We start from the raw sequence: 24,019 nt of genomic DNA on the forward strand, positions 1-24,019 counted from the left end.
ACAGATTCTGCTAACCCAGAAATAGTACCTCGGGTTAAGAACTTTGCTTCAGGATGAGAACAGAAATCGTGCTCCGGCAGCGCAGCAGCAGCAGGAGGCCCCATTAACTAAAGTGGTGCTTCAGGTTAAGAACAGTTTCAGGTTAAGAATGGACCTCCGGAACGAATTAAGTACTTAACCCGAGGTACCACTGTATAAACTTCTAACTCATCTTTTCTCTAAACTAAAAAGTCTCTAACACTTAGGGTTGCCATACATCCGGAGGTTCCCAGACGTTGCCAGGATTTGGCTGTTGGAAATCTCTTTAATGTCCAGGAAAATGTCGGAAGTGTAGATTTTGGTGAATTTCCTCAAAAATTTGCAAAAACAACAACTCCTCAACAACTTTTGTGTCTGGATTTTCACTTTTTGAAATATGGCAACCCTGCCAGCACTGCAACCTTCCTTTATAGGGCAGTTGATCCATCCCCTTGATCATTTGGGTGGCCTTTTTCTGAACCTTTCCCAACTCGACAATATCCTTTTTGAGGTGAGGCAGCCAGAACTGTCCACAGTACTCCAGATGTGGTCATAACATATACTTGTATGATAGCATTACAATACTGGCCATTTTATTTTCAATTCCTTTCCAAATAATCCCTAGCATGGAATTTGCCTTTTTTTTTAAAAAAGAAAAAACAATCCCTGCACATTGGGTCAACATCTACTGTGTCCCCCAAGTCTTGCTACTGATCTGTCACCTCCAGTTCATACCCCATGAGCATGTATGAAACTAATGATTTTTGCTCCAAAATGCATCGCTCTACACTTGCTTACATTGAATTGCATTTGCCATTTTACCACCCTTTCACTTCATTTGGAGAGGTCCTCTTGGAGCTCTTTGCAACCTCTTTTTGTTTTAACAACTGTGAACAATTCAGTGTCATCAGCAAGCTTGGCCACCTCATGTTTAACTCTAACAGTGGTTCCCAATTAGCTAAGTACCATGGACCCCTTGTTTTTCAAAAGCCAAGCCATGGACCTCCTACTGTTGAAAATTTTATTATCTCTATGGTAGTTTTTGTTAGGTGAATGGTGCCATGGAACCCCTCGGATCCGCAGACCACCGACTGGGAACCACTGCTCTAGATCATTTATGAACAGGTTAAAAAGCACGAGTCCCAGTACTGATCCTTGAAGCCTCCACTTTCTACTCTCCATTTAGAGAACTGTCCATTTATTCCTACACTTTGCTTCCTGCAATTTAAGCAATCCCTGATCCATGATGTTGCTAACTTCCAACTGTATAATGAATGGCCATGGAAAACTGGAGTTGTCGTCTAGCAATATTTCTGTTCTAAAACCTTTTATATTTCCAAAAGTGTTATTTTTTGCTAGCTGACTCTCCCACCGTATACAGTAATAACCCCCCTTTTCTTTTTGACATTTCCAGGATAAACCTGGGTATTTTCTCTGTATTGTTACTAGGGTTAGATAAAACCACATCACAACTTTGTTACAATCTCCCCATAAGGCGATCTTTTCCATAAGCTTTCCCATACTTCCATTGGGGTATTCTTTCCTTTATTTTCTGCATCCGTTTAACCATAAAATCCTTTACTTGCTTGAATTCTGTATCATATTTCAATACTAAATGGTATGATTTTGACAATAAACAGTCATTTTGGTAATTAATTTTTCATAATCCATTAACCTTCTTGAATTATCATTAATCATGGGCTTTTTGATGTTTATGAAAACCTGGATGTGCTTAAAGGGTTTTCCTGGTTTAGTCTGCTCTTGATTCTTTAATAATCAGGCTTCTTATCCTGAATAACCAAATCTCTATATCTAAGGAAGTTGTTTTTCCTCCAGATGTTAAAAACAAACAGAAGTCAGTTCCAATTCTTAGGGCACCAAGCACTAGTTTCAGAAGAGAGACTAAAGAATATATTTTTATATTTATCCCATATTCTTTACCAGTTAGATGTAAGAAAATTATGATTATGAGGGTAGCAGGGTTAAGAGCTACCCTTGAGAGATGATTCTCTATTTGTGTGATGTTCTTGTATTTTTAGATACACGGTTGACCAATATACTTTGGATCTGGCACAGCAGAACAATTAGGGAAAAATAAACTGCTTGCTGGTGAGCACTCTGCAACAACAACTCTCCTGATTGGTCTTTCCTGTGACTGATGAACCAGGTCCCTTTTCTCATTCCCATCCCTGCTGGGTCTCCACGCTTTGCAGTGATGCACAGGCAATGAAGTGAAATTTACAAGCCTCCTGCCCCCTGAAGTCCAGATTAAAGCAATAGTCCCAGAATCTCCTCATCTTCCCCCACCCCCCAATCCCCCTTTACGATTTTCTCCTTTGGATAAGTTAGATTTTGAGGGCAGTAGTCACAATTTTTAGCAATGACAGACTGATTTGCATATTCTCTACTTCATGAGTGCGAGATCCAGGTGGTGACTCAATTGTGTGAACAAGCCAGATGACAGTCTAATTTGCATCATTTTCAAATCGCCAATTCAGCTTTTTGGTGTAGGTTTTTAGTTTTGTTTTTAAAGTATCTGCGTAGGGTGTTGCTTTGGTATCATGCATGGGTAGCCATTCCCTCTTGTTGGACCCTTTTTTAATGGGAAATTCCCTTATTCCAGTGCTGTTTCCTGCTGCTATCCCGGATTGTTAGATATCCCGTAGACTGTCCCCAGGACTGGTGAGGCTGCTGATCCCTTATTTTCAAGGCTGCTGGTCCCTTATTTTCAAATCTGAAAGTTGACAGCTATGATTGGGATATAAGAGTGGAGAGGTAAGCAATTTGTCACTGAGCTCATCCAGACTCTTATGTGTGTGTGTTTGTGTGTATGAGAAAGAGAGAGAGAGAGAGAGAGAGAGAGAGAGAGAGAGAGATTCTGTAACATGTCATTGATAATAGTGAATTAGAGGAGGATTTATTCTGGACCATCCACACATCATACTGTAAAAAGTATTGAAAGTGGACGGTTAAGTCCAGTCAAAGGCGACTATGGGGTTGTGGTGCTCATCTCGCTTTCAGGCCAAGGGAGCCGGCCTTTGTCCACAGACAGCTTTCTGGGTCATGTGGCCAGCAGGACTAAACAGCTTCTGGTGCAATGGTACACCGTGACGGAAGCCAGAGCGCACGGAAACGCCATTTACCTTCCCATCGCATGGTACCTATTTATCTACTTGCACTGGCGTGCTTTCGAACTGCTAGGTTGGCAGGAACTGGGACAGGACAACGGGAGCTCACCCCGTCGTGGGGATTCGAACCAACCAACCTTCTGATCAGCAAGCCCAAGAGGCTCAGTGGTTTAGACCACAACGCCTCCCGCGTTGTGTATAGCTGCCTTGATATCATCGTAACCACAAATAACCATGAATGCACTTTTTTTATATATAAAAAAAGTGTGTCTGGAAGAGCCCAGCATGGTTTTGCTCAAAGTGTTACCAGATTCTTTTGACAAAAGAACGGGATATTTTCCTTAATGACCTGCAATCTCTGCCTACTCTTTGGAACAGGACACCCTTCAGCAAGTGAGAGGCTAGAAGCAGTTGGCAGATTTCGGGGCCAAGATGGTTTGAAGATATTACATTGATTCTGGTCCTGATTGTACTGGCTCGCACAGGGCCGTCTTAAGTACATCTGGCGCCGTGCTGCAAAGATCCCTCCGCGCCCCCAGTTTCCCAGAGTTGCCGACCTTTCTGCAGCACAGACATCCAAGGCCAAGCCAGTGTGGTGGTTAAGAGCGGTAGACACGTAATTTGGTGAACTGTGTTCGCTTCCCTGCTCCTCCACATGTAGCTGCTGGGTGACCTTGGGCTAGTCACACTTCTTTGAAGTCTCTCAACCCCACTCGCCTCACAGAGTGTTTGTTGTGGGGGAGGAAGGGAAAGGAGAATGTTAGCTGCTTTGAGACTCCTTCGGGTAGTGATAAAGGGGGATATCAAATCCAAACTCTTCTTCTTTTTGTGGCGCTGCCGACAGCTTTGCGGGGCTGGCGGAGGCAGGCAGTGGCTGGAGGACAGCTCCTCTGGTGGGGAAGAGGCGGAGGCTCTGGGCGCGGCGCTGCTTCGGCACGGCATGGCGGAGGCAGGTGAGGGCAGTGAGCTGATGCTAGGAGGTGCCGCGTCCAGCCTCTGCCTCTTCCCTGGTGCCCTCCAGAACTTGGCGCCCCGGCGCCCCAGGCCACTTACCTCTATGGGCAAGACACCCCTGGGCTGCCAATTAGTTTCTGGGCCCTAGTCAAAGTGCTGGTTTTGCCCTGTCTACATTTTTGTACACATTTACTTGGCTGGAGAACTGCATTGCAAAATTCAGAGGAGTGCAAGCTTTGAAGGATGGGTGCATTTCAGTTCTCCTATTGTTTTAGAAAGCACAAATTAGGTAGGTTCACCTTTCAATGCAAAGTGAATCGAATATCTCTCCACCCATAGTATTACAGAGATTCTGGCGGTTCCCTCATTGCAAGAAGCAAAGCTACAGGGAACCAGGCAGAGGGCCTTCTCGGTAGTGGCGCCCGCCCTGTGGAACGCCCTTCCAGCAGATGTCAAAGCGATAAACAACTACCTGACATTCAGAAGACATCTTAAGGCAGCCCTGTTCAGGGAAGTTTTTAACGTGTGATATTTTACTGTATTTTTGGTTTTTATGGAAGCCGCCCAGAGTGGCTGGGGAGGCCCAGCCAGATGGGCAGGGTATAAATAATAAATTATTATTATTATTATTATTATTATTATTATTATTATTATTATTATTATTATTATTATACTGTCTCATCCAAACTAATTTAGTGCCAGTATCCCTGGACTTCGGGAAAGTGAGAATCACTTAGCATTATAAATGGGACAGGGAGGAGGAGTATATGGAACTGCTTCAAGGCTGGGGGGCATTCTGGGAGGTCCACAGACTGAAGTAAGTGGTGGGAGAGATTTGTCTGCATGCTGTTCTTCCACATATGGATTGCTTTCAACCTCATATGGCTTTCTGCAGCACAGACATCCAACATGTGGAACGTCCTACGAGTTTGCATAAAAGAAGATTTGCTTTGTAGTGTTGCAAAACAAAATTCCAAGCTGTTTTCATCTTTGGGTTTAAAACAAATAACTTTTTTTCAAAAGGACTGAGAAGCCAATTCGGCTCTGCAAAATTAGCCAACTCCACTCATTCTGTCCAGGCTAGGAAGGCTAGAAAGAAACTTTATCCTATAGAGCTCAACCTAACCTCATAGGATTATTTTTTGAGCATGGAATTTAACTTCCCAGAGGCCAAAGTTTGGATGTGAACTCATTCTGGGATTTCTTACTTGGTTTAGGACAGGGGTCTGCAACCCGCGGCTCCAGAGCCGCATGTGGCTCTTTTACACCTTTGCCGCGGCTCTAGCGAGGGGAGGAGGCGCATTGTGCGCCCCGACACTCCCCACTGTGGTGGGTGCTGTACTGGCTGTGACGTCGTATGGGGGCGGTGCGTGCGTTAGTCATGCACCGTCCCGACGTCACCTTCCCGCCCGCCCGCCCGCCCGCTACATTGTAAGGGGCACGTACGCTGGTCACTGCATTGAAAGGGGGCATGTACGCTGGTCACTGTTTTGAAGGGGAGTGAAGAACACACACACACAAAAAGGTAACTTGTTAATTTAACATTTATTTCTATGAGGAGGAGTAATTCTGAGGGGTCAAACAAAGAAATAATTTTTAAAAAGTGACAAAAAGTTATTTTTATAATGACGAGTTTTGCGGCTCCCAGTTTTTTTTTCTTCGGAAACGGGTCCAAGTGGCTCTTTTTGTCTTAAAGGTTGCAGACCCCTGGTTTAGGAGAAGGAGCTGTCAACAACCCACTTCACCCCATCCCCAAAATCCTCTTTCTCACTTTGCTCAAAACATCCCATCAAATGGCTTTATTTTTGTCCCCAAATTCTTGACCCCTTTGCTCATCCTCTGCAAATATCCATTCCCATGTACCATTGAAACATCAAGAAAGTGGGGAAAAGATTATTTCTGGAATGGGATAAACCAACGTCAGTAATCTGTGCTCTGATAACCTCCCGATTGGATAACCTCAAATGTGCTGTACATGCGTCCAATATTCTGGCCTAGATGGACCCAGCAGCCTCTTCTTACGTTATTAAGGGCCTTTACACTGAATGTTACGGTGTGGGCAGGATGATCCTGGTGGAGATACTAGGATGCGTTCGTATAATGAACTGTTCAAAGCGATTATCTCACTCCCACGCCATTATCTCAAGCAAGGTAAATCCAGCAGTGTCAAGGGCTTTTCTGCAGTCGCAGTATAATTATGGGTATCTAGTTTCATTATTTTAATTATTTAATGCAGAGTTGGCAAATGCCACTTGTGTCTGATAGTCGTTGTTGTTGTTGTTGTTGTTGTTGTTGTTGTTGTTTAGTTATTTTTGTCGTCTTCGACTCTCCGTGACCTCATGAACCAGAGCATGCCTTGGAAACTCTCACTTCTCAAAGCTTCTCCTTTTTTATGTCCATGGAGTTTTCTTTGCAGGGATACTGGAGTGGCTTGTTAGTTCCTTCTCCAGGTGGATCACATTTAGTCTAAACTCTCGGCTATGACCTGTCCGTCTTGGGTGGCCCTGCACGGCATAGCTCATAGCTTCTCTGAGTTATTCAAGCCCCTTCGCCAAGACAAGGCAGTGATCCATGAAGGGGGATAGTCATTATGTTATTTTCCCCCAATTTTTTAAATTGATTTTCCAGATTAATAACAATACAAACAAACAAACAAACAAACAAACATAAATCCTAATTGTAATAGTTCCACTTTTGTTAACATTGTTAAGTGACTTCCTCGAATCCCCCTGGCTGAGTTTCAGTGTATATCATTGTCACAGTTTTCCAAAACTAATTTCTCATAAAAGTTACTTACTCAGTTAACATCTTTCTTTCTTTTCATATTTAACTTTAAACGTATTATTCTATAACGTCACATATTTAAATCCTTAGCCAATCTGGTACTTGCAAGTATTTCTATTTAAGTTATCTTAGCATATTTAGCTAAATAGTCTTTAAATTTCATCCATTCCTCCTAGTGCACCTCCTCCTTCTGGTCGCAGACTCTTCCAGTCAGGTCGGCTAGCTCCCAAAAGTCCATCATCTTCATCTGCCATTCCTCCACTGTTGGCACTTCTTGTGTTTTCCAATTCTTGGCCAGCAAAATCCTAGCAGCAGTTACGGCATACAAAAACAATCTAGCATCTTTCTTGGGAAATTCCAGACCTATTATTCCAAGAAGAAAGGCTTCTGGTTTCTTAATAAATGTATATTTCAACATTTTTTTCAGTTCATTATAAATCTTCTCCCAGAAGTCTTTCACCTTGGGGCAGGTCCACCACATATAAAAAATGGTACCTTCTTTTTCTTTACATTTCCAGCATAGATTATCACTATTAGGATAAATCTTTGCTAATTTTACAGGGTTTATGTACCATCTATACATCATTTTCATAACATTTTCCTTTAACACCGTACATGCAGTGAACTTGACGCCTTTCCTCCACAACCTTTCCCAGTCTTCAAACATTATGTTATGTCCCACATCTCTTGCCCAATCTATCATGGGGGATAGTCATTATAGTCCCATATTATTGGACACACTATCCTTTAGTTTTCAGAGCAGGCCTGGCAAGGTAGATCAACAACAGTGGCAGAGCTTCATGCTCTGGCACTGGGGGGCAGAGATCAGGCGTGGGCATGGCTGGCGCACATCCCGGAGGGCGTGGCGCGTGTCCTGGGGGCGTGGCACACCGCCTGTGGGGGCATGGCGCGCAGGGGGCAGCCATGATGGCACCCCACTGGGATTGTGGTGCGGGGGGCGATGCGCTCCCCCACCCACCTCTTCTTCCGCCAGTGATCAAAAAGGCTCTGTGTTTTAATTAATTAATTTTATTTTATTTTTTTGAAAATGTCTACCACCACCCCCGGTGGGGGGGGGGGGACGCGGGTGGCACTGTGGGTAAAAGCCTCAGCGCCTAGGGCTTGCCGATCGAAAGGTCGGCGGTTCGAATCCCCGCGGTGGGGTGCGCTCCCGTTGCTCGGTCCCAGCGCCTGCCAACCTAGCAGTTCGAAAGCACCCCTGGGTGCAAGTAGATAAATAGGGACCGCTTACTGGCGGGAAGGTAAACGGCGTTTCCGTGTGCTGTGCTGGCTCGCCAGATGCAGCTTTGTCACGCTGGCCACGTGACCCGGAAGTGTCTCCGGACAGCGCTGGCCCCCGGCCTCTTGAGTGAGATGGGCGCACAACCCTAGAGTCTGCCGTACGGGCAGGGGTACCTTTACTACCACCACCCCAATCCTTACGTGTGTTATGACAGACTCCTCCTCACTGAAGATGGGAGCTGGGTAACATGACCAATTTTCTGAGTGTTTAAAAAATTCCGACTCCTCCCATTAACAACGCTGGAGTGGTCTGTTTTGACTGCTTGTGGTAAGGTTTCTTTATTAAACTAAACTCAGGGGTTCTGCTTGAGCAAAGGATGTCCTGCATCCGCTTATCCCAGAAAGCAATGAGGAGGCACTTCTGGAGCAAAACTGGGCTTTTTATTGATTTGCACTCAGTGGGGTTTTTCAACTCATGTGAGGCACAAATACTTAGTTTAAGGCAAACACTATTCACCTGAAGCACTATATAATCTGAAGCAGCACTCTTGCTTAAATCTAGTCCCCGAATAGACTATTTCCACCTAGAATGGCTATTTGTGTTTCTACAACAACAACAATCTCAAAGCTCCTTCTAAGACTTTTACTTTCCTCTCAGGGGATCAGATAGCGTTAACCTGCCGAGCTAACCCTAGTCTCTCTCTGAAAAAGGCCCCTATCTAAGTGACAGGCAATCTAACCATTTAACTATAAAGTTCTGAATTTTTTAATTGTCAGTCCCTCCTGATTGGCTGATTTTTTAAAAACACATAAATGGGACATAAACGACACCCTGCATATCCATTTCTCCAATCTTAAATTCAGTTCTCTCCCTTTCTGCAGTAATTTTGCATTTTAAAAAAACCCTAATGAAAATTCTTCAGTATCTTAGGGCACATTTCTCTTAATGAATGTATTTTATATGCTGTTATGGCAAATGTAAGGGATGCGGGTGGCGCTGTGGGTTAAACCACAGAGCCTAGGACTTGCCGATCTAGCCAACCTAGCAGTTTGAAAGCACGTCAAAGTGCAAGTAGATAAATAGGTACCACTCCGGCGGGAAGGTAAACAGCATTTCCGTGTGCTGCTCTGGTTGGCCAGAAGTGGCTTAGTCATGCTGGCCACATGACCTGGAAGCTGTACGCCGGCTCCCTCAGCCAATAAAGCGAGACGCCGAAACCCAAGAGCGCCGAAACCCAAGAGTCGGTCACGACTGGACCTAATGGTCGGGGGTCCCTTTACCTTTACCTATGGCAAATGTAATTTTTTTTGCAAGCAACTTCTCCCGATGTGATGTTTTTTTGTGTGTTATTTCCACGAATATTTTCATTTTTATGCACAATTTCCCCATGTGTCAGCTGCAGTCCTGCTTGCAGCTTAGAGAGGAAGAGCAGTGGCTGGAGAGTATTTGGAACCACCTTTCTACAAGCTGCCCATGGCATGAACAAACAAATTCCCATAGTGGAAAAGCACAACACCTTAAGTCAACAGGGAGGGAGGGAATGTATTTATTTATTTTAGCCCAAAACAAATTACTCATCCAGTTACATAACAGCAGTTTTACCATATGCAGATGATTATGGGAGTTAGCAATTTCCACACTATAAAACATCAGTTCCAAGCAAAAGTATAACATTTCAACATGAGCTAGCATTAAAGGCTCTGGTTTCCTTAGGACCTATCCGATTTTGGGCTGCATATACACCATTTATTTAAAGTACATGACTCCCACCCCACCCCCCAAATAATCCTGGGAACTGTAGTTTCTTAAGGAAGCCCATGTAGTTTTGCCATTCCCTGATGATTATTGACTTGTGGTAACATAGTACAGTAGTTGGCATTTTCATTGGTCGCCCCCGTTTTTGGTAATGCCCCATCGATGATGGCATTCCATTGGCTCCTGAGGACACACCTCTTTAAGCAAGCATTTCCCTGAACAGCAGGTTTATTTATTTATTTATTTATTATTAATATGCACATACAACCAAACATACTGGGACGCGGGTGGCGCTGTGGGTAAAAGCCTCAGTGCCTAGGGCTTGCCGATCGAAAGGTCGGCGGTTCAAATCCCCGCGGCAGGGTGCGCTCCCGTCATTCGGTCCCAGCGCCTGCCAACCTAGCAGTTCGAAAGCACCCCCGGGTGCAAGTAGATAAATAGGGACCGCTTACCAGCGGGAAGGTAAACGGCGTTTCCGTGTGCGGCTCTGGCTCGCCAGATGCAGCTTGTCACGCTGGCCACGTGACCCGGAAGTGTCTCCGGACAGCGCTGGCCCCCGGCCTCTTGAGTGAGATGGGCGCACAACCCTAGAGTCTGGCAAGACTGGCCCGTACGGGCAGGGGTACCTTTACCTTTACAACCAAACATATACTCACTTATTTCAAAAAACCTGAGTACAAACAAATACAAAGAATACAAAAATAAATACTACACCTATGTGACTTCCCTCCACCAATGTACGCCATTTCTTATTCCTTAATATGCTTATTTACCTTGCAATTTTTATCTCTCATCCTTATGAACATCAGGTTTTCTTGTTTTGACTGTTTGCTTTATGGCATAGCTTAACTAAGGATGTTTTAACGCCCCAGTGGATTGTTATCGTGTATTTTAATTATATATTGATTTTTACAGTTGTAAACTGTTTAGAAGCCATTTTGGTATATAGGTGGTATATTAATATATCAATTAATTAATGATAATTGAAGTTGCTGGGAGTTATAGCTCTGTGAGGGGTAAAATGCAGATGCTTTGGGACGCTTTAAGTGCATGGTGTGTACACAGCCTTGATTTATGACAAGACAACTTGGAATTGAATCAAGTGGCTGGAACCCTCAACCAAAGCACTCCATACTGCAACACTGTGTTGCAGATCCTACAAGTAGTCAGCAAAATATTGTAATAATAATTTTTAATAATTTTATTATTTGTACCCCAACCATCTGACTGGGCTGCCCCAGCCACTCTGTGCAGCTCTCTCAGACTGTATTATTTCTGCATGCAGATTGTGTGGGGGGGGGGGGCGGGGCGGGAGCACCTGCACCTAGGATACTTTAGCACAGGGGTCAGCAAACTTTTTCAGCAGGGGGCCAGTCCACTGTCCCTCATGCCTTGTGGAGGGCCGGACTATATTTTTTTGGGGGGGGGGGGAGGAACGAATTCCTATGCACCACAAATAACCCAGAGGTGCATTTAAAAAAACACACACACATTATACTCATGTAAAAACACCAGGCAGGCCCCACAAATAACCCAGAGGTGCATTTTAAATAAAAGGACACATTCTACTCATGTAAAAACACGCTGATTCCTGGACCGTCCGCGGGCCAGATTTAGAAGGTGATTGGGCCGCATCCAGCCCCTGGGCCTTAGTTTGCCTACCCATGCTTTAGCACATCAGGGAATAAACTTGCAGTATGGCATGGCCCATTAATTTATGAAGCTGCCTCCCTTCGTGAAAAGAGCTAGCTCACCCCACATTCAGAAGTGGTTTGGTCCTAGGATGCTTCTACAACAAGGCTCTGCTGATTTGCGTACCCCCGTTTAAATTGGGGATAATGCTCTTCAGGGTTTAAAGGAAAAGCAACTGCAAGGAGAATGTAAGAGGATAAGGCTAGCACCAGCTGCCTCATTAAGATAACCACAGCTGTGGACTGTCAGAAATAAGGAGCCTTCACCAGATTGCACAAGTACTCCATGAAGTCACCATCCACCACATGGTCTCTTCTTTGGCCAGAATTGTAGCTTGCAGGAATGAGGGTTGAAGCAATAAATAAATAAATGACCAAATAAATATGGGCACTCAAGCAAAGACCAGGAGAACCAAGAAGGCACCAGATTTTGCACAGACAAAAACATGCACACACATACACGTCACAAGACAGTTCTTGGTGCTTTTTGGAAAGGAGCACTTTTTCCAGCTTGCAAGCAAACAATCTCATGCTTTTGAAGACTCGCAGACCAAAGCACCATTTCTCTGCAATTATCTGCAGAGCCCTATGGCACCCCATGCTATAATCAGCAAATGCAAAGGATGACAACTACACATGAGTAATTTGGTATATATTATTATGATACACATTTACTTGCCAGTATAATGAGAGCCAAACAAAGGTCAGGACAACATTCTAGAATATGGGATGTATCCAGCCAAGTCCAACTCAGAATAGACCCATTCAAATTAATAGACCTAGTCAGGTCCATTAATTTCGACGGGTCTACTCTGAAATGTATTGGATTGAATGCAACCCTATACTGAGATTTTTCCTAACACAGAGGCTACAGCTGCTCTGTAGATGGTCTGTACATTTTAAGCCTTTAATTGGACATTTGCTGGTTGCCGCCAGTCTGGTGATTACTAGATACTGGAATGATTTGGAGGAGTGTCTGTCATGCCTTGGTAGTAAAAGTTCTGGCAGATTGCTCTAAGCGAAAAACTCAAATATAAGTTAAAAATGGCAGTGGGGGGAAGTCTACAGACAGTGGCGCCTCGCAAGACGAAATTAATTCGTTCTGCGAGTTTTTTCGTCTTGCGATTTTTTCGTCTTGCGAAGCACGGTTTCGGAAAAGTTTTGGAAAAGCTTCAAAAATCACCAAAGTCTTCAAAAAACCTCAAAAAAGGCTACCACACCGCATGCTATGAGTTGCTCCTCGAAGTCAAGTCGCAACTGTATTAACGGTTTTAAGAAAAAGGAAACAAACTTGCAAGACGTTTCCATCTTGCGAAGCAAGCCCATAGGGAAAATCGTCTTGCGAAGCAACTCAAAAAACAAAAAACCCTTTCGTCTAGCGAGTTTTTCGTCTTGCGAGGCATTCGTCTTGTGAGGTACCACTGTAGTGGAACAGTATCTCTTTATTGCATATGTGAACAACAAGGGACTCCCTGTAGCATACAGAATATTTTGATCCATTTAATTCTGGACACTAGGATATTTTTTTAGAGATTCTAGGACATTTCTTTTTATCCTAACACATGTCAGTCGTGTAGAACATTTTTATTATTGGAAGAAGGGGTGTCTTTTGAGACTTTGTTGTTTCTGTTATTGTTTGGTGGCAATCCTTTTTGGGTGGTTTGGAGAAAATCAATAAAAACATAATTAAAAACAACACAGCTGGTTAAATGGAAGTGGGTGTTTGATCCAAAGATACATTGGGTTTGAATTTTTAAATGCCCAATATATTTATTGGGTCCCTTTCAGACAATAACCCCCCAAAACACACACACCAGTAATGTAGGGCTAGCCCCAAACCAGCATTATCTTATCTTTATGCAGTGATTGTCTAAAAAACGGATCCAAGGACTTAAGTAAAACATCTGACTGGCCCCCCCGGAAGCAGGCTGTTGGTCTGATCCTGTATGACTCTTCTTATGTTCTCCTCTTGTCGTGGCTTATTGCTTCCTCTGCCCCCCACAGCATGCAATTCACCATTTGCAGTCAACAAGCCATAAGCATGCTCAGGTCAGTCATCTTGTGGACACCCAGCTGATTTCCTGGATCTGCTTCCGCCATTGCGATCAGGCAGCCTCAGGCTCTCCCCGTATGTTTTCAAAATGGAAGCCAAGAAATGTGACGCTGGCCTCAGCCCGAAGCTCCTCCCTCAAAATCCCACTGCGGTCCCTGTTCTATTCACATCTGTGTCTCGACTTACGTAAATCTGAGTGCTTTCAGATGACCACTTTATTGAGCCTCCATCCTGATACGTTTGCAGGGAGATGAGACGATGTTGCTTATGGAATGAGGACGCATGATGATTTGTTTACAGGGAAGTTTGATGATCATGGGTCACTGAGCAAATGGGAAAGGGTCATAGCTCATTGGCACAGTATCTGCCTTGCATGCAAAAGGTCCCGGAAGGAGGTAAATATCTGGCATCGGTCAGGTGAGGCTGGGAGAAAAAAACTGGAAAACCTGTTCCAGTCAATTCAGACAGCACTGAGCAGGATGGACCAATGGTCTTACTCAGTATAAATATGCTGCTGTGTGTTATATCACACTTTCCACTGCATTTTCCCATCACAAGATGTGCATGTTCTTTTGGGGAAGTACGTTTGTTGTGATAATTTTGCAAACACAATTGGCCAATGTTATGTACTGAAGTTCTCACCCTGGGCCAGCAGGGGGATACTTTAGATAGTTATGCAAATAAAGGATCAAAAGTGACGTTCAGTGATTGGATAGTTTTAGAAAATTGTTACAGTTACGTTGTACTGGAGCTCTATATAAGCAGGCTGACTAAACCTTTCAGTTCAGTTCTGTTCTGGCCTGTGAATAAACAAGAGCTGTTTGAAGAATCGCTGTGTCATCTGATATGTTCACCCACAACTTAACAGCCAATATGTGATTGAATCCTTTCTGAAAATAGTGACAGTCTAGGTGTGCCAACAGCCGCTATAATAAACTGTCCACATTCAGTGGGACAGATTCCTTTCTCATATTTAATAACACTTTACAATTCAATATTACCAGTTGACCCCTCCTTCTGTCTCTCCTCCAGAAACTCCCCTTTCAGGCTTTAAATTTATTTTTTTAAAGCAGTCTTTTGATCTTCCTTGCATTTCCTCCTCCTTTGTCTTGTTGATGGAATACATTCATGAGTCTGCTCAGCCTTTCTGGCTATAATGAATAAATCATTGACTGCTGAGGTGACCTTTTCAGATATACTTTTTGTGAACAGAGCAGATTGTTGGGTTTGGCTGGTTTCCTCCCTGCTTCCTTTTGTTCCATCACCCCTTGCAGCCTTTCATATCAGAAGTTAAAAGTATTCCTTCTCAAAATAAAGCCAAACAGCCTGCCTGCCAGATATGGGTGGGGAGCCTCGATCCCACAGGCCAAATTTGGCCCGACATAGATCCCAGTTTGGCCCATTTCCTCAAATCATACCCACCTGCCCTGCAGCTGGCATCACACAAGACATCAGGTGCACAGTGGTTAGAGATGCAATTGGTTCAACTGCATGACTGTCCCATAAGGAACTTGATAAAACAGCTGATCGCTGCTGGAAGCAGGCTTGAAGTCACCACCTATCAGCTGATAGGTGGTGATTTCAATTCCACTAGTCTGGTGGTGCTTCAAAGCACCACATTGGGTCAATGCAAGCCCTATGTGGTGCTTTGAAGTTCCTATGATCATCACCTGATGTTATTATGGTGGCAGGTGAGCCTATTCTGTCCTCCCCACCCGAACCCCAGGGTAGGAGAGATAAGTATCTGGCCCACTAACCAGATCAGGTTCCCCACCCTGTCTTAGATTCTAGGAATGTGAGAAAAAATTTAAAATTTAAACCTACATCTCTCATTTTACAAGTTTTCCACTGGAGAAAAGTGGAGTGGGAGGAAGAGAGACTTTAAGAACTAATTTATGGTGTATTTCAAAGCCTTTAATTTCAGTGTGAGCCAAAGAGGGCCTGTTAGTGAGAAGGAATCTAGAATATTTTGACATCTGTGCCTATACACAGACTCTGTAAGATTTGTCTGTTGTCCTGCCAAGATCCTTTTTGTGTTTAAACAGACTAAAAACGACTTAATCCTTTTTAGTTTTGTTTTTAAAATAAATCCCCTTTCCTCCCCAATTAATGCCAGGGAATGAATGGTGCCTGCGTAAGAGCGACTGCCTTATTAATTTATAACTTTCCTCTTTTCAAGGCAGCAGGGAGGCGGCAGGATTTATATCTCTCAAGTTAATGCAGGGATTGCATTGATGTTTTCTGAATTGATTTATTTCCCCTAGATCCATGCATCACCGTGGACCTGAAGGTCAACACGTCCTACTTCTTTCAGAATTAAGGCACACTCCTCCACACGAAAACATTCCCAACAAGCATGCCAGCTTGATTATACCTTTAATCAAGAAAACTATGGACATGCCAGCCGCCTCCAATGTGAGCGAGGCAACAAGTAACATATCCTGTCCATTCACAATACAGTTGAATCCTACGCAAGGCAAAAGGTGGTGTGTTGATCCATAGGGGGAAATCCCATAATTCTGTCAGTTTACATTTCTTAGTGCAGAAAGTATTGATCTGATGTGTAGAGATCTTTCCTATTCTACTTAATTCAAGAGGGTTCTGGAAGCTTCTAGAAGTTTCTCTGTGTGAAAGAAACAAGCAGAAGGGTTGTGATGTTTGGGTTATTCCTTCAGATAAGCTGAGTACAGCTGGTTTAAACTGGTTCTGTTATCTCTTTCTGTCAAGGTCATGCAGACTATAATAATAAGGCCAGAAGAAGCCTGAGTTTCACTCTTTCTATCGCTCTTCCTTCCTTAATATGCTTAGTGTTAAGGTTTAGTTTTATTATAAGTTATTGTAAGTTTAAGTTAAGTCTGCTGCAACTGGATTTCTTACAAACAGTGCCAATCCTGAATGTATTGAATTTGAGACCATTATGCTCGTTTGCCTTCAGTAGCAGTAAAACTCTGCTGGATGAAATGCAATTGCCTCAGGTCTATTTTTTGGGAATCCTACAACGTGTTTAAGTTTTTACTCTGCTAACTACACAGTCGTACCTCGGAAGTCAAAACGGAATCCATTCCAGAAGTCCATTCGACTTTCGAAACGTTTGAAAACCAGAGCACGGCTTCTGATTGGCTGCAGGAAGCCAATGCCGTCGGATGTTCGGCTTCCAAAATCGTTCAAAAACTGGAACACTCAATTCCGGGTTTCGATCGTTTGGGAGCCAATTTGTTCAGGAGCCAAGGCGTTTGAGATCCAAGGTACGACTGTACATTGGAATCTGCTCTGGATCAGTATTGAGTAGAATTTCAATGACAAATCCACCACTGGGCATATATTTATCAGGAGCAGCCACTTCACAAACTAACAAGCCTTACTCTGTCTAATGGTGCCAGTTAAAGCCCATCTTAGTTCAGTGCCCTGTTCTCACAGTGGCCAACCACATGTTTATGGGATGCCTGTGTGCAGCTAGATGAAGTTTGCAAAGGGGTGGGAACAAATGCCAGTGACAGAGTGTTGATACTTTTTTTATTCAAAGCAACTAAGAAGTAATCTCCTCCCTTTTAATTTCAGGTATACTATTCTTGCGGCGCACAGTTCAACTTGTTGGAAAGAGGTCTTATTTTATCACCTGGTTTCCCAAACAATTACTCATCAGGCATGCACTGTATTTGGCAATTCTTTATCCCTGCTGGAACATACCTCATGTTGGAAATTTTTGACTTCGATGTGTTTGAAAGCATCAGCGAAAATCCACATGTCTGGGGTGGTTTCCTTTCTCTTCCAAAAAACACAAACGAGGAGCTTCCCCCCACTGAGGAAAATGCAGACTTCCCCACCACCTTTCCTACTAAGGGTATAATTTTCGAAGAGTCTCACTCGAAGGATTTTTATAATCTTCATGATGACAGATTTCCAGAGGCTACCTCTCAGAAACAGGAGTCTAAGCAATTCTGGCAAACGCAAGAACCCAAAGATTTAGCAGTTACTCAGCCTAGTGAGCTGCCCTTAATGGGAGCTACCAGTGCCACTTTGCCAGGACAAATTTTTGGTGGAGTACAAGGGGATCAAAACCCGAAGGACAAAATACTGTTTGCTCACCTTGCTGCCAGGGGAGGAAGCGAGGATTCAGAAGGCCCTAAACAACATTTAGGAAATGTGACTTTGGGAGAGGACATGGCCATTTCAACGGTGGCCTTGCCCACAGATGCTTCCTCCACACCACCGTCCTCAATTGATGTTTGCCCCCATGATGTCTTGTACGTCTCTGACCTCACTGCCTTCTCTTCTCGCTTCTGCGGAACAAATTCACCGCTGAACAAGAACATGACTTTTGGGTCTTCTCTGAAGATGGTGGAAGTCATTGTGGAGCTGATCACGACCACGGATCGCGGGCGAGGCTTTGCGATGCTCTTTGAGTACAAGAATGATACAGAACTGGTTGCTGTGAGTGACTCAAACGAGGGGATAGAAAATCTTATGATGCTGATGATAATAGCAGGGATAGTCTTCTTTGCACTTGTTCTTTTGTCCACGCTCTGTATAGCTTGCAGGTAGGTGCTGCCCTTGTTGACTCGTTTTTGAACCCTTAACTAGGGATGGGGAAGAAGTTCAATTCAGTTCACATTTCAAGACCTACCTGCTGCATTTGCACTTTCTGAAATAGTATCTGAACAAAAGCACAGCCATCCTAAATTTGCATTGCTCTGAATTTTGTGATGCAGTTCTCCAGCTAGGTAATAATCTGTACCAAAAATTGCATATACAGTGGTACCTCCGGTCACAAACTTAATTCATTCCAGAGGTCCGTTCTTAACCTGAAACTGTTCTTAACTTGAGGCGCGCTTTCACTAATGGGGCCTCCCGCTGCCGCTGGGCCACCGGCACGCGACTTCCGCTCACATCCAAAGTTCACTACCAGGAGCATCTACTTCTGGGTTAGCGGAGCTCGTTACCCGAAGCGTTCATAAGGAGGATGGTACGTAACCCGAGGTTCCACTGTATATTAGGGGAAAGTGTGCATAAAAATGCATATATTAGTGGTAATAACATACAAAGTGCATTATATTTAGGGAAATCGCTTGTAAACCTGTGTATATTACTCAGCGTGGATACAAAAATGTGGTTATTGAGCTACATTTGCACTAACAAGCTGACAAATGTTTTTTTAAGATGTTTTAAAAATGCAAATTGCTGCAGAAATGTGGAGAACTGAATTTAAGATTGGAAAAATGAGAAACAGAGAACTGAAATTGAGTGATTCGTTGATCCCTACCCTTAACTTTCATTTAAGAATTATCGCTCTCAGCCTTCCAATGAGGGATACCAGCCGAAAAGAATATTATTAAGCCATGTCTGATTGCTTCATTAAATTAATAAATTAAAAACATTTTAATTGCTTTAAAAGGTACCCCAGACTAATGGGGCAGTAGAGTTCTTCTTAATTAAAAAACAAGTGCTTATATTAAACAAAAACCACCTGCACGTACTATCTTTGAAGAGACATTGAAGAGAGAATACCTCTTCAGAGACGATGCATAGTGAACTATGCCTATTGTCTAAAAAGAAAAAAGAAAAAAGGATACTCTCTTTCCCCCCTGTAGACCTTTTTCTTTCCTTGTAGGCAAATTTGTGCAGATTTTATTGATTGAATAAATTGACTGAAATTCATACGATTAATTTAGTCTTTCCTTCATTGAGGGACAGCTCCAAATGTCATCTTTGTGTCTGGTTGCACAGCCTGCAAACACAGAATAATTTACAACCAAGTGATTTTTGCCGTATATCAGTCATGGATGTCATAGAGCATTTATTTATTCTTCCTACATTTTTATTCTACCTTTTATCTAAGGAGCTCAAGGTGGCATACATACTACTCTCCCTCGCCATTTTATCCTCACAAAAACCCTCTGAGATAGGTTAGGCTGAGAGCGAGTGACTGGCCCAAGGTCTTCCAGTGAGCTCCATGGTCAAGTCAGGATTCGAACCCTGGTCTCCCAGGTCCTAGTCCAACACTGTAACCACGATGCCACGCTGGCTATCTTAATCTGGATCCAACCTTACGTCCTTTGCACCAGGCTCCAGTTGGTGAATCTCTTCTAATAAAAGTACAAGGCTGGTAAAGTGAATTAGCCACTTCAGGAGGCAAATGCCAAAGGACGGAGAAGCAGACAGAACCATGTGAGCCTTGTGGCTTGCTCAGCAACCCCTAAACTAGCATGCTGCTCTGAGGTGCGGTGGAGGACCCTGTCCCATGGCTGTTGTTGAAAAAAAAAGAGATGGCTACAGTTTGGGCCATCTTTTATACAGTCGTGCCTTGGATCTCAAATGCCTTGGCTCCTGAACAAATCGGCTCCCGAACGATCAAAACCTGGAAGTGAGTGTTCTGGTTTTCAAACGATTTTCGGAAGCCGAACATCCGGCACAGCTTCCGTGGCTTCCAATTGGCTGCAGGACGCTCCTGCAGCCAATTGGAAGCCGCGCCTTGGTTTTTGAACGGTTCTGGGAGTCGAACGCATTCTGTTCGAGAACCAAGGTACGACTGTACAGTGGACCCTCTGGATATGAATTTAATTCATTCCGGGGGTCCATGTGCACCCTGAAAATTTCGTAAGAAGAGGCGCTGCTTCTGCGCACGCACGTGGTTTGATAGTGCGCTTCTGCGCATGCGTACACGGCGAACCCCGGAAGTATACACTTCGGGGTTGCTGCGTTCGCAGCCTGAAGGTTACGTTACCCGAAGGTAACATAACCTGAGGGTCCACTGTACGGTGGTACCTCGGATTACATACGCTTCAGGTTACAGACTCTGCTAACCCAGAAATAGTACCTCGGGTTAAGAACTTTGCTTCAGGATGAGAACAGAAATCGTGCTCCAGCGGCACGGTGGCAGCAGGAGGCCCCATTAGCTAAAGTGGTGCTTCAGGTTAAGAACAGTTTCAGGTTAAGAATGGACCTCCGGGATAAATTAAGTACTTAACCCGAGGTACCACTGTATATGGAATTGGGAAGGTGCCATTTTGCTTTTTTTTGCCTCAGGGTAGCCAAATGTCTTGGGCTGGACCTGGGAAAAAGACCCAAAGTAAACACTCGGCAAGCCCCAGACCACTGCTGTAGGGTGTCTGAGCACGGAGGGGAAAGTGCTGTAACACAAACACTAATTATTAGTCCCTGTTACTGAAAACTGACTCTAGGCCGGCAGTGTTCAACCTCGGCTCTTCTCTAGCTCAACATCCCAAATTAGCTGACGACCGTTTCTGGTGTAAAAGCCTGCACAAAAGAAGCGAATAACCTGTTTTCTGAACGTGCCCTGCTTTCTCCTTCTCCTCACCGTGGCCTGTCCTTGGGAGAACCAGAACTTGGCTACCCCTCGCCTCATCTCTCCTATTCTTTTTTATCGTTACCATCCCTATTAATACTGCTTTTAATCGACCGGTTGCTGGCTAAAAGTAGCAGCTCCCCACCTCTGCAGGCAGCCCAAAAGTCGCAGGCCAAATCTAGCACCCTGGCACTATTCTAATTGAGTGTGTGTGTGTGTGTGTGTGTGTGTGTGTGTGTGTATCTGTGTGTGTCTGCTGTAGACACTCATTCCCTTCAGCTCTCTGGGAAACTCCAAGATTTTGCCACACTGTTGTCTTTGTTTACTGGTTGGGGAAAGGAATGAAAGCCTCAGTTGTTGGTTGGCCAATAATTCTAATTACTTTTGGCCATGAGGCCAGGCCTGGGTTAGCAGCGAGGCTGTTTTTCACCCCTCTTCTTTCCCAAGCCCCCAAGAACAAGAGGCTCGTCCACCTTATTTAATTTGAATCGTGCCCTGCAGAGTCCTGAGGGTTTGGGGGTCCCCCTCCCTGCCCCACTCTGTGGCTGTGAAGTATGAAGAGGCCTTGCAAGAGAAACCAAGCTCTGTTGCAGCTCTGACCTGCCAAGGAGCCATTTCTGACGGCAACCTCTGTGCTACCCGCCGCCTTACCAGAAGAGAATGAGCTTGTTATTCCCTCTCGGCTCCTTGCAGGCAACCCCGAAGGCTGCCACCCCTCCTCTGTTTTTAAACTTAACCCAAAAAAGAAGAGGCTGTATTTCTTAGATCCCAAGCCGGCCTCACTCTGTGGGGTTGTGGAGCTCACTTGACCAGTTAAGAGCCAATGACTCTCTCTATCTTTGGTGGCCGGCAACTTGTGTATCCCTGTACCCAGAACGTACGTGTGTGTGTGTGTGTGTGTGTGTGTTTGTGTTTGGGACTCAAGTACCAAAAAGAGTCCCTTTCACCATTGTCAACCATCTTGAACCCTACGATCAGCAGGTGAGGCCTTGTTGGTGCTGCCACCACTGGTTGCCTTCTTGGTGGTGGCTCCCCATTTGTGGAATGCCCTCCCTGGTGAGGAGCTTAAAGGTAAAGGGACCCCTGACTATTAGGTCCAGTTGTGGCCGACTCTGGGGTTGCGGTGCTCATCTCGCTTATTGGCCGAGGGAGCGGGCGTACAGCTTCTGGGTCATGTGGCCAGCATGAATAAGCCACTTCTGATGAACCAGAGCAGCGCATGGAAACGCCGTTTACCTTCCTGCTGGAGCGGTACCTATTTATCTACTTGCACTTTGACATGCTTTTGAACTGCTAGGTCGGCAGGAGCAGGGACCGAGGAACAGGAGCTCACCCCGTCGCGGGGATTTGAACCGCCAACCTTCTGATTGGCAAGTCCTAGGCTCTGTGGTTTAACCCACAGCGCCACCCGTGTCAATGGTGAGGAGCTTACCTGCCCCTCATTACTAACTTTCAGAAGGAATTTTAAAACATTCCTGTTTTGATGGCTGAACCTGGCAGCCCTGTCTGAGATAATGTTTTAAGCATGCTTTTGCTATTGCACCGTTCATGTGTTTGCTGCTTTGGGCTCCTTTGGGAGGAAGGATGGGATATCAATTGAATAAATAAATGTGTGTGTGTGTGTGTGTGTGTGTGTGTGTATAGTTATTTCCATGAGTAAGACAACTCCTCCTCCTCAGTGCTCCCCCCCCCCCAAATGTTTATGGGTACTCTCATTTTCCTACTTATAATGAAATTCTGCCCCTCAATGAGGCCAAACTTAGATTCACCAAATGTTTAGGGGTATGTGTACCCCTGCGCACCCCCCTCCAGATAAAAGCTCTTCTACTACCACTACTTCTCAGCGATAACTATAATATGTCCAGATGCTACAAACAGTGCAGAATTCAGCTGTGAGACGAAGCAGGTACCAGGAATCCCCTAATACTGACTCGGAAAGATCTTCATTAGCTGCCTGTTCATTTCCAGGCTGAATTTTATGTGCTGGTGTTGACCTATAAATCAAAGCTGGCACTTTTACCAGTGTCACCTAACACTGTTCCATACTTGCTAGGAATTGACCCTTCAGTGTGACAGCACCTAAACTTTGGAACTCCCTGCCCCTTGATATTAAGCACTGTACTACCCTCAGCGCTTGCTAAAAATTATTATTATTATTTAAGCAAGCATATCCAGATGTATAAATATAACATTCATTTTAAAATGTCATTTTATTTCATAATGTGTGTGTGTGTAGGTATATTTTTTATTAATGTTAATTTTAATCTGAAAATTTTAGCCTAACTTGTTTTTAATGCTGGTTTTTATCAGTAATTTTAATGTATGTTGTATCTAAACTTGCTTAGAGGTTTTGATATTTAAGTGGTACATAGGTAAAGGTAAAGGGACCCCTGACCATTAGGTCCAGTCGTGGCCGACTCTGGGGTTGCGGTGCTCATCTTGCTTTATTGGCCGAAGGAGCCGGCGTACAGCTTCTGGGTCATGTGACCAGCATGACTAAGCTGCTTCTGGCGAACCAGAGCAGCGCACGGAAACGCCGTTTACCTTCCCGCCGGAGCTGTACCTATTTATCTACTTGCACTTTGACGTGCTTTTGAACTGCAAGGTTGGCAGGAAAGTGGTACATAAGTTCTGTTAAATAAAAACAAGTAAAATTAACATAAATGACTTGGAGCAGAGGTATCTAAATGAACAAATCTCACTGTGTCAGCCGGCCCAGCTCCTTAGATCAGTGTGAAAGGCCCTTCTCATAATCGCATCACCAAGGGAAACACAGCAGGGGGTGGCACAGGAACTTCTGTTATAGCACCACCATTACTGAAGTCCTTACCCCCAGAAGTACACCAAGTGCTGACATTTTTGATGCAAGGTTAAAGCATATCTGTTTGCCTGTGTGTTGTTATTATTAATCACCCACCCTTCACCCTAAGATCCCAGGGTGAGTTACAACATCAAAACACAATATTCAGAACTATTTAAAACAAGTTACCATTACAAAAATAAGGTGTATTCTGAAAAATAGACATGTGTTGAAAGCCAGGGTAAAGAGATGCATCTTCAGCATTCTCCGGAAGCTGTACAATGAAGCTG

The 24,019-nt window shown here is 44.2% G+C and overlaps 1 protein-coding gene across 2 annotated transcripts in view; it reads left to right on the top strand.

The window, feature by feature from the left end:
- Window positions 1-24,019, top strand: part of LOC114586617 (uncharacterized) — a 47,801-nt gene that overhangs the window by 13,350 nt on the left and 10,432 nt on the right. For both annotated transcript variants that reach the window (XM_028710270.2, XM_028710271.2), the window contains exon 2: window positions 17,185-18,164. In XM_028710270.2, the coding sequence (XP_028566103.2) occupies window positions 17,185-18,164 (980 nt within the window). The remainder of the gene's footprint in view (window positions 1-17,184; window positions 18,165-24,019) is intronic.

Source organism: Podarcis muralis, chromosome 16 (assembly GCF_964188315.1).
Source record: "Podarcis muralis chromosome 16, rPodMur119.hap1.1, whole genome shotgun sequence".
NCBI classification, from domain to species: domain Eukaryota; kingdom Metazoa; phylum Chordata; class Lepidosauria; order Squamata; family Lacertidae; genus Podarcis; species Podarcis muralis.